The sequence below is a fragment of the Diabrotica undecimpunctata genome, chromosome 8 (assembly GCF_040954645.1).
Source record: "Diabrotica undecimpunctata isolate CICGRU chromosome 8, icDiaUnde3, whole genome shotgun sequence".
Classification (NCBI taxonomy): Eukaryota; Metazoa; Arthropoda; class Insecta; order Coleoptera; family Chrysomelidae; genus Diabrotica; species Diabrotica undecimpunctata.
Window position 1 is genome coordinate 39495560 of NC_092810.1, and position 14887 is coordinate 39510446.

General features: G+C 34.3%; 1 protein-coding gene across 1 annotated transcript in view; it reads right to left on the reverse strand.

Annotated features, from left to right (window-relative positions):
- Positions 1 to 14887, reverse strand: part of LOC140447468 (arylalkylamine N-acetyltransferase 1-like) — a 31223-nt gene continuing 16336 nt past the window's right edge. Inside the window, exons 2-3 of the mRNA XM_072540135.1 lie at positions 11342 to 11806; positions 1 to 270 (exon numbers count right to left, since the gene is read on the reverse strand). Coding sequence (XP_072396236.1) covers positions 75 to 270; positions 11342 to 11787 — 642 coding nt within the window. The 5' untranslated portion in view covers positions 11788 to 11806 and the 3' untranslated portion in view covers positions 1 to 74. The remainder of the gene's footprint in view (positions 271 to 11341; positions 11807 to 14887) is intronic.

A 14887-nucleotide genomic window follows, 5' to 3' on the forward strand; every position in this document is an offset into this window, starting at 1 on the left:
TTTCGTGGTCAAAAGAAAATAATGTAATAATTGGAAGACAGTTTTTTAACTAAAGTTGGTCTGTTAGACGTTTGTTAAAGTTTCTTCACATACACAGTGGCTTCCGTATGTGGGGGCTCCGTATTAAATACAATTTTTCCATCAACTTTGTAGTCTTTGTAGGGCAGTGTATATATACATTCAAATCCCATTCTCTTAACGGCCAAAGCTGTGAATCGGCTAGAGCATTCCACTACCATGAAACCGCAACCTCGTTCTTTACCAGCGGCTCTAAAAGAAAAACAAGATTAAAAATTTTATAAAAAGAATAGGAGCAGACAGTTACAGAGAGTTTTAAATTGTTTAAATATATTAGAAATCTATTTTTGTTAACAGTCCTAATTTATATAATGCTTAATTTATATTTGACTTAGATATGGAGTTGTTAATTATATATTTAATTAATTATGAAATACTGTAACAATTTGTTCATAATAAAATTTCTTGTTATAATAAAACCGAGATAAATAATAAGCATGTATCATAAGTAAACTATAAAAGTTATACAGAAAAAATAGTCCTTTAGACAGAAAGACAACTTAAACCAAGTCAAATGTTGGTGGAAAGAAAAGATACAGAAAGTTATTAGCAATACAAGACATACAGTACGTTAACAAAAGTTCGCAATGAAAATTACCAAAAAACAACACAGATTAAAAAAGAAACAGAACAGACCCTACAGATGATAATAAAGGAATTAAAAAAAATAAACTAAAGGGTCACTTTCATAAATGGCGAATGACCTTAGAATTGCAAGCAGTCCTTGACATTGAATCAATTGATTTGTCTTTCTTCCTGACACGCATTTCACAAAACAGCCTTACATTAGATTTAAAGGATAAAGAAAAAACAGTCCTACATTAAATTTAAAGGATACAAGGTATATAACACAATACTTCTTAATAATGCGGCCAAAGGATGCAGTAAAATTATTCTTCTTCTTTTGGTGCCTATCCTCTGTGGATGTTGGCAATCACGTTGGTCCATACAACTTTGTTGACAGCTGCTCTAAATAGATGTATGGTAGTCATTCCTGCCCACTGACTGATGTTCTTGAACAACGATGACGTTTTGCGCCCGTGAGATCTATTGCCTTCTATCTCGCCTTGTAAAATTGAATTAGTTGATACTTCTCATTGCGCATCACATGCCCTAAGTATGTCATCTTTTTGATTTTCACGATACGCATAATTTCCAGATTTATATTTATACGTTGGATCACGGTGTTGTTTGTAACATGATGGCGAAGGCTTCTAAACGTTTGGATGTTGTCCTCGTCAAGGTCCAGGATTCGACTCCATATAAAAGGGTAGAAAATACATAGCATCTCAAGACTCGTGTTCTTATATCAATGTTCAGGTGCATATTACATAAAATCTCCCTGAGGCGATTGAAGACACCTCTCGCCTTTTCTATACCACATCTTATTTACTGTGAGTGGTCCCATTCCTTATTTAGGCTGCATCCAAGGTATGTAATTTTGTCTATTATTTTTAAGGGTTCATTATTAGCTGTGAATTGGTGCTGTATTACGTGGTTTTTACTTTCTACAAGAATTTTGGTCTTCTTAAAGTTTAATTTCATGCCGTATCTGTCACAGGATTCCACTACACGGTCTATTAATGTTTGCAAATTCTCCGCATTACCAGCAATCAAATCCGTATCGTCCGCATATCTTAAATTGTTTATGATTTTACCATTGATTTTTATACTTTCTCTTAAACCATCATTAGCTTCCCTGAACAGCATTTCCGAGTAAGTATTGAACAACGTCGGTGATAAAATGCAGCCCTGACGTACTCCCCGTTTTAACGTGAATTCTTGTGAGGTTTCGTTGTCTACTCGTATAGTTGCCCTTTGCTGTAAGTATAAATTTTTAATTAGGCGTACATCTTTGTCATCAATACTAGATTCTTTCAGTATCTGAAATAATTTTTAATATTGCACCTTGACAAATGCTTTTTCAAAGTCTATAAAGCATGCGTAGACTTCACAATTTACGTCTCGAGCTTTTTGTATCAATACTTGTATGGAAAATAGGGCCTCTCGCGTTCCCAGTCCGCTTCTAAACCCAAACTGAACACTGCTAATGTTTTCTTCAAGTTTTCTATATATGCGAGAGTGAATAATAGAAAGAAGGATTTTGAGTGCATGGCTCATTAAGCTTATAATTCTGTAATCAGAGCATCTGGTGGCATTTGCCTTTTTGGGGAGAGGGATGAAGGTGGAAACTAGCCAATCTGTAGGAAATTCTGCAACTTCATAGATTTTGTTCAGTAGACTCGTTAGGAGTTTGAGTTGGTTGTTTTCAAATTATTTCATTATTTTAGCTTGTATGTTATCAGGTCCAGGTGATTTGTTGGTTTTTAGTCTTTTTATTGCATATGTTACTTCACTGAGCGTTATTTCTGGTCCTGAACATCCAGAAACACTGACTTCTGTCTCTTGCTCTTCCTTGAATAATTCTTCCATGTATTGCCTCCATCTCTTAATTATTCTCTCATTTTCGTAGAGCAGATTGTTGTGCTCGTCTACTATTAAGTTATGACTTCGTGATCCGTTTCCTCCCGTTAAGTTTTTGATCTTTTTATGTAGGTTAAAAGTGTTATGCTTCTGTTCTAGGGATTCTATTTCTATGCATTGATCTTGTATTCATGATTCTTTTGCTTCTTTAATCTATTTGTTGATGTTTAGGTTTATTTTTTTGTACCTTTTCTCATTCTTATTTCTGTGTTTTCTTTATTCTTCCATTAGCTCTAATATTTCTTGTCTCATCCATGGCTGTTTCTTTATATTGTTTTCTGGTTTATTATCTACCACTGAATTACAGATATTTTTGATTTTATTCCACATATCATCCACATTTATGTTTTGTTGATTAATATCTGAGATTACCAGGCTGTTTATTTTGTTGTTGATCTCCTCTTTGACTTTTTCTCTTGTGGTTTTATCTTTCAACTTCTGGATGCTCGGACGTTTTTGTGCTTTTCTTTTATGGACTTTTTTCATGTGGAGTTTGAAACGTCCTAGTAAAAGATTATGGTCTGATGGAACATCTGTTGTCTAAAATCGTTTGTTGATGATGATATAGTCAATCTGGTTTCTAATAATTTTTTTTTAAACAGTCAGCTGGAGATTTCCAGGTGTAGAGTCTTCGAGGTGGTAATCAGAAAAAGGTGTTCATTTTATTAATAGCGCACTTATTATTGCACATATAGTGCAATTATTATCAAAGATAATATATGTCATCGTGAAGAGTTGGAATATAAAACTGAATATATTCAAGCTATCGACGAAGAGAAAGTATTCGATACCATAAGCCATCAGAAAATGTTAATAGCATTGACAGAATGCCGAATAGGCCATCGCTATTGAAAAAATCGCGTCGTTAAAATGAAAATGGGCAGGACAAGTCGCCAGATTATCAGATAACCGATGGACAAAACGTATTCTCGAGGCCAAGACAATAAGCAATACGAAGCAGAGGACGCCCACTAACTAGATGGACTGACGACCTGAAGCGTGTTAGCAATAAATGGATGCAATCCGCACAAGACAGAGATAGATAGAAAGAGCTGAAGGAGACCTATATCCAGCAGTGAACGCATACAGGTTGATGATGATGATGATGATGATGATAATGATCATAAAATAGAGTGAAACTGATCTCCTCGGGTGACATTGATCATTTGTCATTGTATCACATATATGTAGATACAACCGGCAACAATGTACTTAGCAATATACTGTGACGTTGTTATTACTTTGCAATTGACATTGGAAAGAAGTTCTGTTACTTTGAAATTAACTAAAATTTTAGGCTTATTTTTATATTTTGTATACTTCTGATGGTAGAGAAAAAACGGAGGTAAGTTCGCTATTTCTAGTGTAATAAAATTGTTTTATGGAACGTACGTTCCAGAAATTAATTTATAATTTTTGTTACAGATTTAAGAATATCATTCAAAATAGGAAGAACGTATAAGAACGTTATACAAAGGATATTATGCAGTAGAATAGTATGGCAATTTTAATGAAGAACCAGTTAATCAGGCGTTGCACAATGTATTGGAAAACAGATTCCCGCTAAGAAGAACCGCAAAAAAATACAGATTAGCCTACGGAACTTTAAATAACAAGTACAACGGAAGGAAGATTAAGACAACAGGTGTGCAATCTGTGTTCACATATGAAGAAGAAATAGCCAGTATTTATAGCGTTTTAACATGTGCAGATTGGGGATATCCACTAAACGCAATGGATTTAAGAATGTTCGCCAAAAGTTTTTTGGACAAAAGTGGTAGAAGTATATCTAGATTTAAAGAGAATATCCCTGGAATTGACCTGATTGAAAAATACTTTGACAATTTAAAACTAAGGATTGAATACATTTCCGTTGAAAAGATTTTTAATTATGACGAGTCTTACATGAGTCCGGAAAAAAATTGTGCATCTACCGAAGAGGTACTAAATGTCCCGAAAAAATATGCAACCATTCAAATTATGCTACATCGATTATGATTAATGGATCCGCTCAGGTATACTTCTGCCACCTTAAGTCATATGCAAGTCGAAGAATTTACGGGATAGAAAATGGACAGAAAATGGTCCCAAGAGCAGCTCATGCTGCCAACAGCCATGTTGCTCAATGGGGACACGATATAATCGAACCTCACATGGTTGAATTGATATGTCAACATGCAATTATTGCTTTGTGACTTGTTTGTTACCACATGCTAGGTGACTTGATGGAAAAAAGTGTTGATAGGGGACATTCTATAATTGCATTTGAATCCAGACGTTCTAAGACAAAGTGAAGAAAATGATATAATATTTGCATACTTGCCATCCAACTCTACCAATATTTGTCAGCCATTAGATGTCGCATTCTTGAGACCCTTAACATAAAGCTGGAGGAAAACTTTAACATCATGGAAAATGTAAACTTAGAAAACCTCTGGCATTCCGAAAAATGAATTTCCTAAGCTGTTAAAGTGAACACTTGAAAGCACGAATAAAGTACTACATAAAAATCCAGACGGGGAGAAAAGTGCTATGAAAAGAAATGTGGCATTGCACCATTCAACCCAAATCGAGTTTTAGAAAAGCTACCACAAGACGCTATTGATCAAGTCAAGCTTAGGTGCTTTCTCACTAACTTTTTGAAAGACTTGAGGTACAATTTCGGCTCTGAAAAATCTCGACGTAAACGAAAACTGTTAGCAGCTGAGCCAGGTCAAAGTGTTACAGCACCTAAACCATCTAAGGAGTCCAGTGACAATAATGCAAATGATAATCTTGAATTAGATGATATTGATATTAACAAAAATGAAAAGGAGGTTGAATACTTTTGTCCTACATTAGAAAGTATCACGAATGGAAAATTTCTGCTGGTGAAATTTTTGTCTGGTTCTCGGAAAAAGACGGAATTTCGCTATGTCTGTAAGTTAAAGGTAAAAGAACTTTTAGAAAAAGGATAAATTAAAGTTCAAGGCCTTAAATCAGCAGGATCGAGGAAGATTTCACTTAAAACAATTTCTGATAGAATACAAAAGTATCATTTTTGCGGAGAAATTAACAAAAGAATGTTAAATCCAAATTTAATATTCTTTAAAATGTTCCAAACTATAATTTTGGTTTTTTTTTTTGGTATAAATAAAGAATAGAACAATAAAAATAGTGTGATTATTCTCACCCCGCAAGATCAACCTTTGTAAAAATTCGAAAAACTGTTTGACCGAATCAAAAAAGTACTACTGCTTCATGCCATAAAATCATCATGATCAATCTCACACCTTTCACGGGTCTAAGAATGATCACTCTTTTTCAAGAAGATAAGTGAATTTTCTTAACAATCATAACAAAACTAATGTTAAAGCATTACTCTTTAGATAGATAGATTTAGGTTAGATAAAACAAATACAAAAATGTTTAAAATATAAAAAATTAAGTTAAAATTGATCATTCTCACCCCAAGCAGTTACATGAGCAGTGCCAAGAACTAGAAGAAATTGAGAAAAAATATGATTTTTTTAACATGCATAAAACAATTTGAGAATTAACAGGAATAAGAAAAACACTTCAAACTAGGCAACTAAGAGATGAAAGTAGTGCACTTATAACAGATATAAACTAAAAAAATGCAGAGATGAACACAATATATAGCACAACTTTTTGAAGACAAAGAGAGAACAGAAGCACCAAAAGAATTTAAGGATGATACTGGGCCTGACATTATATGAGAAGAAATTGAATATGCAATGAAACAAGCTAAAGGTGGTAAAACTCCCGAGCCTGATGAAGTTCCTATCGAATTACTCAAAATTGTGAATACTGAATCTATTGATCTTCTTTTGGATCTATTTAATACCATATATAGAACAGGTATAATACCTAAAGAATGGCTCCAATCAACATTCATACTGCTACTCAAAAAAGCCAATGCAAAGTAGTGCAATGAACATCGCACCATAGCCTTAATGAGTCATGTCTTGAAATTGTTTTTAAAAGTAATTCACAATAGAATACATAAGACATTAGATGAAGGCATAAGTAATACACAAATGGGATTTAGAAAAGGACTGGGAACACGAGATGCACTGTTTGCAGTAAGTCTTCTTTCGCAGAGATGCTTAGATATATATCAGGAAGTATATGCCTGTTTCATTGATGTTGAGAAGGCATTTGACAAAGTGCAGCATAATCGGCTTAAAGAAATTTTATTAAATAAAAACATAGACAGTAGAGACATTAGAATCATATGTAACCTCTATTGGAACCAAACAGCAAAAGTGAAAGTTGAAAATGAACTGACCGAGGATCTAGATTCGCCGTGGGATCCGCCAAGGGTGTATTTTATCACCCTTATTATTCAATTTATACAGTGAAGCCATCTCAGAATTAGCGCTTGCCGAGGTCAGTGAGGGCTTTATAATAAACGGTGAGCCACTTAATAACATAAGATATATGCTGACAACACCGTCCTTCTGGCAGGAACACTAGAAGAACTGCAACACCTTGCTGAACAACTAAATATATATTGCAACGATTATGGACTAAAAATAAATTTGAAGAAAACCAAGTTTATGGTACTTACAAAAGCACAAAACATCAAAGTTAAGCTAGTACTAGATAATACAGAAATTGAACAAATATCTTCGTACAAATACCTTGGAGCATGGATCACAGAAGATACTGATCAGAAAAAAGAAATAAGATGCCGCATTGAAATTGCACGGTCAATATTTATTAGAATGAGAAAACCTTTTTGTAATCGCGATATCAATATATCGCTCCGAATAAGAATGCTTCGATGTTATATTTTCTCTACCCTTTTGTATGAGGTTGAAGCTTGGACACTTAAAAAATCCAACATGAAAAACCTAGAAGCATTCGAAATGTGGTGTTAAAATACAGACGTATTTTGAAAATATCATGGATGGATCGTAAAACAAACGAACAAGTTCTCGAACAACTAGGAAAACAATGCGAAGTTTTAAATTCCATAAAAATCAGGAAATTGGAATACTTGGGGCACATTATCAGAGGTGAAAAATACGAACTACTAAGGTATATAATGCAGGGTAAAATCAAAGGCAGAAGAAGCGTAGGAAGACGTAAAATCTCGTGGCTACGCAATCTCTCCGTGAATGCAATTCGATTGAATGAAATTCAATTGAACTATTCAGGCGCGTAACCAACAAAATTATAATTGCCAGAATTATTTCCAATCTTCGATAGGAGCGGAACTTGAAGAAGAAGAAGAATCTCACCCCATTTCACTGTACTACAGTACACAAAAACTAAAACTTTTGGTAGACAAAAGATGGGAAGAACATTAAAGTGCTGAAAATGGTAGATAGTTGTTTAAGTTTGGTTTGATATTGTTTCATTTTTAAACTAATAGAAACGTTAGAATTTTGTTTATCAATAGCATTTTTTATTGATGCAAAAAATCTACTGATTAAGCAAAGCTATATCTTGATTGTTGTCTAGATTTGGCAGTTGTCTCGTAAAGCGCCAATAAATCCACAAAAACAATAAGGTTTTTTAGACATTAACCATAAGACACCTTAATCCACAGCATTACCACAACCAATTAAAGGTGATATAAAAAAACTATATCGAGATAATTATATAACAGATTGACGTGAAAATTGAACTTACCGCAAAACCGCTATTAAAAATCGTAATTAATTTGCACACGATCATTAAAACTACGTGAACCTAATTGCTAATTATTTTAACTGTTTTTTTTTGTGAATGCATAATAAAAGCGAATCTCAAATACCCAAAATGGGTTACAAATGTCAAACTTTTTATAGAATATAATTATTCAAATGAGTGACGGCAGCAGCGTGAAATTAACAAATTAATTTGCAATAAAAATATACTATAAAAATGTTTTGAAAGAATTTAATGTTCTTATATATCATTCGTGTGTGGTCAGATGGTAAAATCAATATGTTCGCTTCAACGTCGTGATCGTGATCACGATCATCATCTAGAAATGAAAATAAATTTTATTTATCACCTGAACTAAACATGAGAAAAGTGCACGTGCTTTATCTTCGCTTACCTAAAAGTACCATTATTGAATTTAGAAAACAGTAGCTACAGGAAAGTCATCAGACTTGCAAAAATTAATCCAAACGATATGCTTATAAAAAATTCTGATAACTCCCAACAAGGTATGTGGAAACTTATTAATGATAACGGACATAAAAATAATGCCACTGGCAAAGAAATAACAAGAAAAATCCAGCAAGCCACCTTTCTTTGTAAGAAAACATCCCTAGAGGAATAACGTACAATAGAGGACTAGTCATACCGAACGAGCTGAAAGAATCATCAAGGACAGAAATAGGGCCAGAAGAGCATTCCAAAGGACAATAAGTCAAGAGTTCAAAGATTATGGAGATGAACTATCTGAAGAAATAAGAATAAGACTTAGGAGTCTCACAGAAAACAAATGGCACAACAACAACATTAGGAAAGCAGAAGAAATCCATGGAAACGTATGGAAAATGCCGATGGCCAAGCGAAGACCAAAACAGAAGATGCCGCAAATAACAGATGACGAGGGAACACACTTTGATACCCAGGAGAAAGTGGATGCGATTGCAAGAAGAATGGCAGCAACACAAAGGCTAAATCAAAACATGTCGAATGCAAGAACCATCGAGGAGGTCAACACAGAATACGAGAGGATAAAAAGACGAAACGAATTTTTGGAAGTTGCTAAAATCATCAGAAGATTAAAAGGAACTACCAAAGAAGATAGTAGTGCAACTCTACTTTATCTTCAAATTTTGCTTGGAAAAAGTGCATTTTCCGAACAACTGGAAACCCTTCAAAATACCATCCCTCTTCTAAAACCAAGGAAGAACGAAAAAAAAACCGGAAAGCTACAGACCAATATCACTACTGGAAACAATAGGAAAAATCCTGGGGAAGATCATCTACAGAAGATTGATGAAACATTCCGAAAGAAGGAGAATTATTTAAGAGGATCAATTTGGATTCAGAAGAGGGCATATGATACGATCTGGAAGAAAGTTCTAATCTACAAGATGGTCAGAGCTAGAGTACCTCACTACTTAGTTAACCTATGCAACACATATTTAACTAATAGAACTTTTCTTTCAGTCGACCAAAAGATGTCCATAATTCAAAAAATCCAAGAAGGGACGCCACAGGGCAGTATACTCTCACCCATTTCATATAACATTTTCAGCTTTATCAACAGATGCAAGAACTAGCACACCCCTCTACGCAGATGATACGATAATCTACGCAACAGTAAAAGATGACAAAAGATTAGTCCAAAACATAGAAAATCACCTTGTAAGAATCACAGAATTCACGGAAAAATGGAAAATCAAGATCAATACCCAAAAGACGCAATTCATCATGTTTACGCTGTAGAAAAGTCCACCAGTAGGTGAATCACACTGGGAGGAAACAGGATCAAATCAGAAGACTCAGTCAAATACCTAGGAGTCCACCTTGACAGGAAACTCAACTTCACGAAGAACACGCAACCTATTAAGATAAAAGCAAATATTGCGAAAAGACTAATACTTTCTTATATTTTTAGCTCCAGTCCGCTATCGAAGGTCAAGAAGATCCAACTATACCAGACTTACGTTAGATCGGTAATACTTTACGTTGTCCCAGTATAGAGCTCCATCGAGGAAACCAACTGGAAGAAGCTAGAAAGAACAGAGACGTCAAGCTACAGCATCATCGATGGATCAACATGGGAAGACAAAAGAACTAATAGGACAAGATACTTCTTCCACCAAGCCACACGAAGACTCCTAAAGACCAGGGACATCATCGTCAAGAATCAGATACAGAGGATGTACAGATCAAAATACCGACTGATCGACCATCTGATCAGGGTCTAGCCAGGTGGTTGCTGAAGACAACCAATTAGGAACGTAGGTACCATGCCTAAAACAAGTACCTACAGAAAAAGATGCCAAGGAGTCCAAGACAGATAAATCCACGATCCGAAGAGGAAGCGGTTCAATCAGTATGTGGTGCAGCAGCAGTACATCAAGAAAGAAGGCTAAAATATCTTAAGTGCGAAATGTATAATATTATTAAAGCAATAAACGTTTTTATTTTTATTTTTATTTATTCTAAACGTAAGGCATGTAGTTTTAATATCCACTTCTGCTCTACTGCTGAGAGAGTGATACATAAACTTGAAATTTCTCACTCTTAACCTTCTACTACTGACGTGGTGCCCACATGGCCCTCGATTAAATTCAAATTACGCGCAATTTTTTTATTTTTGTTATTATAGGTTTGTGACTCCAGCTAGCTTCAAGTTACAGTGACGTCGATCGTTTCACTTATTGATTAGTTCTTCAGTAGCATGGTAACTAACTAAAGTTTGAAAGGGGTCATTTTGGCACGACGTCAGAGTTTGTGAAAGTTTTACGAAAATGGCAGATCCATCCAAAATAGTACATTACGATGATAAAAACTATGAAGAAACTCGTTAGAAATACTAAGAAAAAATTTTTCAAAAATACCTAGAGCATGGTGAAATGGGAAAATTATTAAATGGTGAACGCATATTTTTTTTAGATATGACGATGACAGAATTACTAACTTTGTTCTAATGATTATTAGATTATTATATTGTTCTTGTCTCCATTTCTCTGTCTATAAAGTCTTCTCCAAAGTTAACACGGTCAAATATGGAAATTGAGTAAGTGTAGTATTAATTTGTATACTAATATTAATGTTATTTATAAGTTTGATATACAAAATATATAGTACTTACTGTGCTCTACCCATCAGATCTTTGGCAATACCCATCCCCCTACAACTGGAATCAACGGCCACGAGACTCACTGTGATAGCTTTGTTAACACCTGGAAACTGCTTAAACGCATTAGAATGTTCATCCATGTACACCAAAAAATTGTAAATAGTTAAAAAGTCTTTATTGTCACTTTCAACCTTTTCGTGCTCTTTATTCCGTTCCAAAATTGGATTTATACATACGCCTATCATTTTTCCATTCCTCACGGCCTTTGTGGATATGCCATTGTCGTAGTCTTGGACTAGATACTCTTCTAAAGGTACGTTGAGAGGTTTTTCTTTAGTTATGAGATTTATAGATCTGTTTATTGGTTCATCTTCCATAAAATAGTCCCGCATGAACTGTATGACATCGTCTCTGTCTTCTTTCTGGATTATCCTTACTTCGTAGTCACAATGTGGCATTTTTTCAGGTATAATCAGTCTAAAACAAGTCAAAGACAGTGAAAAGGTTACGAAAAACGAAGACCGTCAATTAAATTTTTATACGAGAGCAATTTTTGTCTGTTTTTTATTATGTTCGATAAAAATATTATCAACAGGAAATTAATAGTTCATTGTTACGAACTTTTAACCTATATTGCTAAAGATAATTCATATTTTAAAAGATTAAAAATGCAACAATCCTTTGTATAAATACAGATATATATACAGGGTGCGGCAGATAAACGGCCGCCAGGAATATCTCGAGAACTAAAGGTAACTGAATCATAAAAATTGGAATGACTGGGTTTTGAAGAGGGAACTATTCAATGAAAATATTTTCATCTGTTTCCTGCTTCCGGTTGTACCGATTCGAATCGGTATCGACTCAAACAATTCACAGAATTTAAAAAAAAAACATCATTGGACTCTTCATTCGTATACACTATAACATTTACATCCTGAAGATTATGTAAGACGTGTAGAATTTTGTGAATGGGTTTTAATGAAATGCCAAGATCAAGATTTTACAAAATTAATTATTTGGTGTGATGAATCGTACAATACAATATACAAATATATATTTGGAGTAATCCGTCTGTTTATTGTCCAATTTTCACAGCCATACAGCAAAACAGAGAAAACGTAACATCTGATCATTCGAATTCTGAGCTCTAGACTAAGGTCTGATCTTGTAAAAAAAGTTTTCATGTTCATGAGTGTTTTCCTCGCTTGTTCGATTCTGGGTAGATTTCTTTTTTTGGGTTACACTAGCTGTTGATATTTGCTCCCAAATATTTTATGGAAGTTACCTGTTCTATTATTTGTCCCTTGGCGTGTATCTTTGACAATACTAGAATTTTAGTTTTGGAAACATCTAGATGTAAACGGAACATTTCGCTATGACGAGCTACCGCATTTATTATTATATTTTATAGTTCTTGTGAGTTGCTTGCTATTAGGACGGTAGCATCAGCGTACCTGATGTTGTCTATGATGGTTCCGTTAATCTTGATTCCAACTTGAACCTCTTCTAATGTTTTTTTGAATATAGACTCCGAATACAGATTAAATAATAGTGGTGCTAAGACACAACCTTGTTGCACTCCTCGTCGGATTCATATATTCTTCTGATGTTGTGTGCTCTATTTCAACTGTTGTCGTTTGGTGCCAATATAGTTCTGAGATAATTCGCAAGACTTGTTCGTCAATTCCAGTTGTTCTCAGAATTTCGATCATCTTTTGATGGTTGGTTTTGATGGTTTTGTACAAGATCTACTGTCAGTAAATTAGTTAAACGAAAAATTAAATGAAACTAGTTCAGCAAAAGATTTATCCAAATCAGGGAACAAAAAACTGTATCAACTGAAAACAAATCTTAGATGTTTATGTCCTGTTAGAAAACAATCCCACTTGAGTACTTTACAAATATCCAGTAAACTGAATATTGGTTTGCGAAATAAGATTTCGCAAACATCCGTAATGAAAATTTTACCTGAAAATAAATCCCATCCATACAAAGTAGTATTAGTTCAAGAATTGTTATATAGATTTCGATAGACGTGAAGAGTTTGCTGACATAATGATGGAAAATGTTACAATGAAAACGATCCAAAGTTTTTAATCCTTAAACGCCCAACAATATGTAGATTCCATGTATGCCCACGGGTGGGTAAAAAATATCCACCTTGAAAATTGCTAATATATTTATTGAGGGTTGTTGTAAATGTTAGAAATGGATGACACTTAAGAAAACGAACTATTAAAAAAACAGTCTGAAATTAGAAGGCTAATCTGACTATCAATGTTCAACTGCAGCATCTCTCCAACTGAAACAGACATTTTTTTCCCACTTTGTTTATCACACACATATATATTGTTCTTCGCACACACTATGGTTGTCTTTGACAGTTTTTTTACACCTTCATTTCTACCAATAACTTCTTTGACGCAAATGGAACGCGTTTTGTGGTGTGAGGTCTATCGTTAGATTTAGCTTCATTTACGCCTTTAAGTTTTTGCCCCCAGATACCCTCCATTGCAACAACAATGTTAAGATACAACTCCTTCAGATTCTCAGCCCTTCGTTGGACAATAGCCTTTATTAGTTCGATACCTAGTTTCTGGAGGAACAGAACCCTTCTATTACGTTTTTTTTTTGTATTTCATTGTGGGTGGTTAAGTGCAAATAAGGAAAATGCGTTCAAGGAAGTAATGTCAAGATTATTGACAATGGCCACCTTCGTGTAGATCTCTTAGAACTGTATTTGCTCGCCATTTGGTGTATTGTGTCGACTCCACCCTTGGTCACATTATAGAATAGATTTATATCAGATTTATTCTTGGGTTGTTGCCTGAACACCACATCATCACCATGTTCTAGAGCAATCAAGAAGTTTGTATTATCCAACTGGTATTGCAACATTTTTTTTTATAATTAGATTAGTAACTAATTATTAGATATTATTTTAAGATTAGTTTTAAAAAACCCTTTGCAATTACCGCAGCTATGCCAATGGCCGTATCCAAAAATCTCCCTTTTGCGCCTCCTTGAAACGAAACCGATGTTTTGAAAGTAGACCTAGAATCTCATATTTTATATAGGACTTATTATTGTAATATGTTTAGTATGGGAAGTGCCGATATAGTATTTTATGAGAATGTAATGGTACTTTAGAATTTTGTATCTTTATAGATCTAGTTCGTCTGTTATGGCTGCTTTGTTAGAAATTTAGGAGCAACTGGCTTCGTCATTTTTTTGGGAACAAAGAACATTTAGGCTCCTTTTTTATAGCGCTGGGAAGAGAGTAATAAAATTTTTTAAACTTATTACAAATAGCTACCTTTATTCGACTTGTGACAGTTGGGTCAAGGAAGCGGCTACTTTACTTCAAAGAGAACCTTTCCCTCAATATTGTACAGTTATTAGCTTTTTGCTTCCCTTTTTAAAAAATACCGACATGTTTATATGTTTGCGCCCAAAATGAAAATAAGTCGGTTTTTGTTAAGAAGGAATTCTTTAAGTGGGGATAATTCTGTTCTATTTGAGAAAGAGAGAATCACTTTTCTTTTGGTAGTCTAA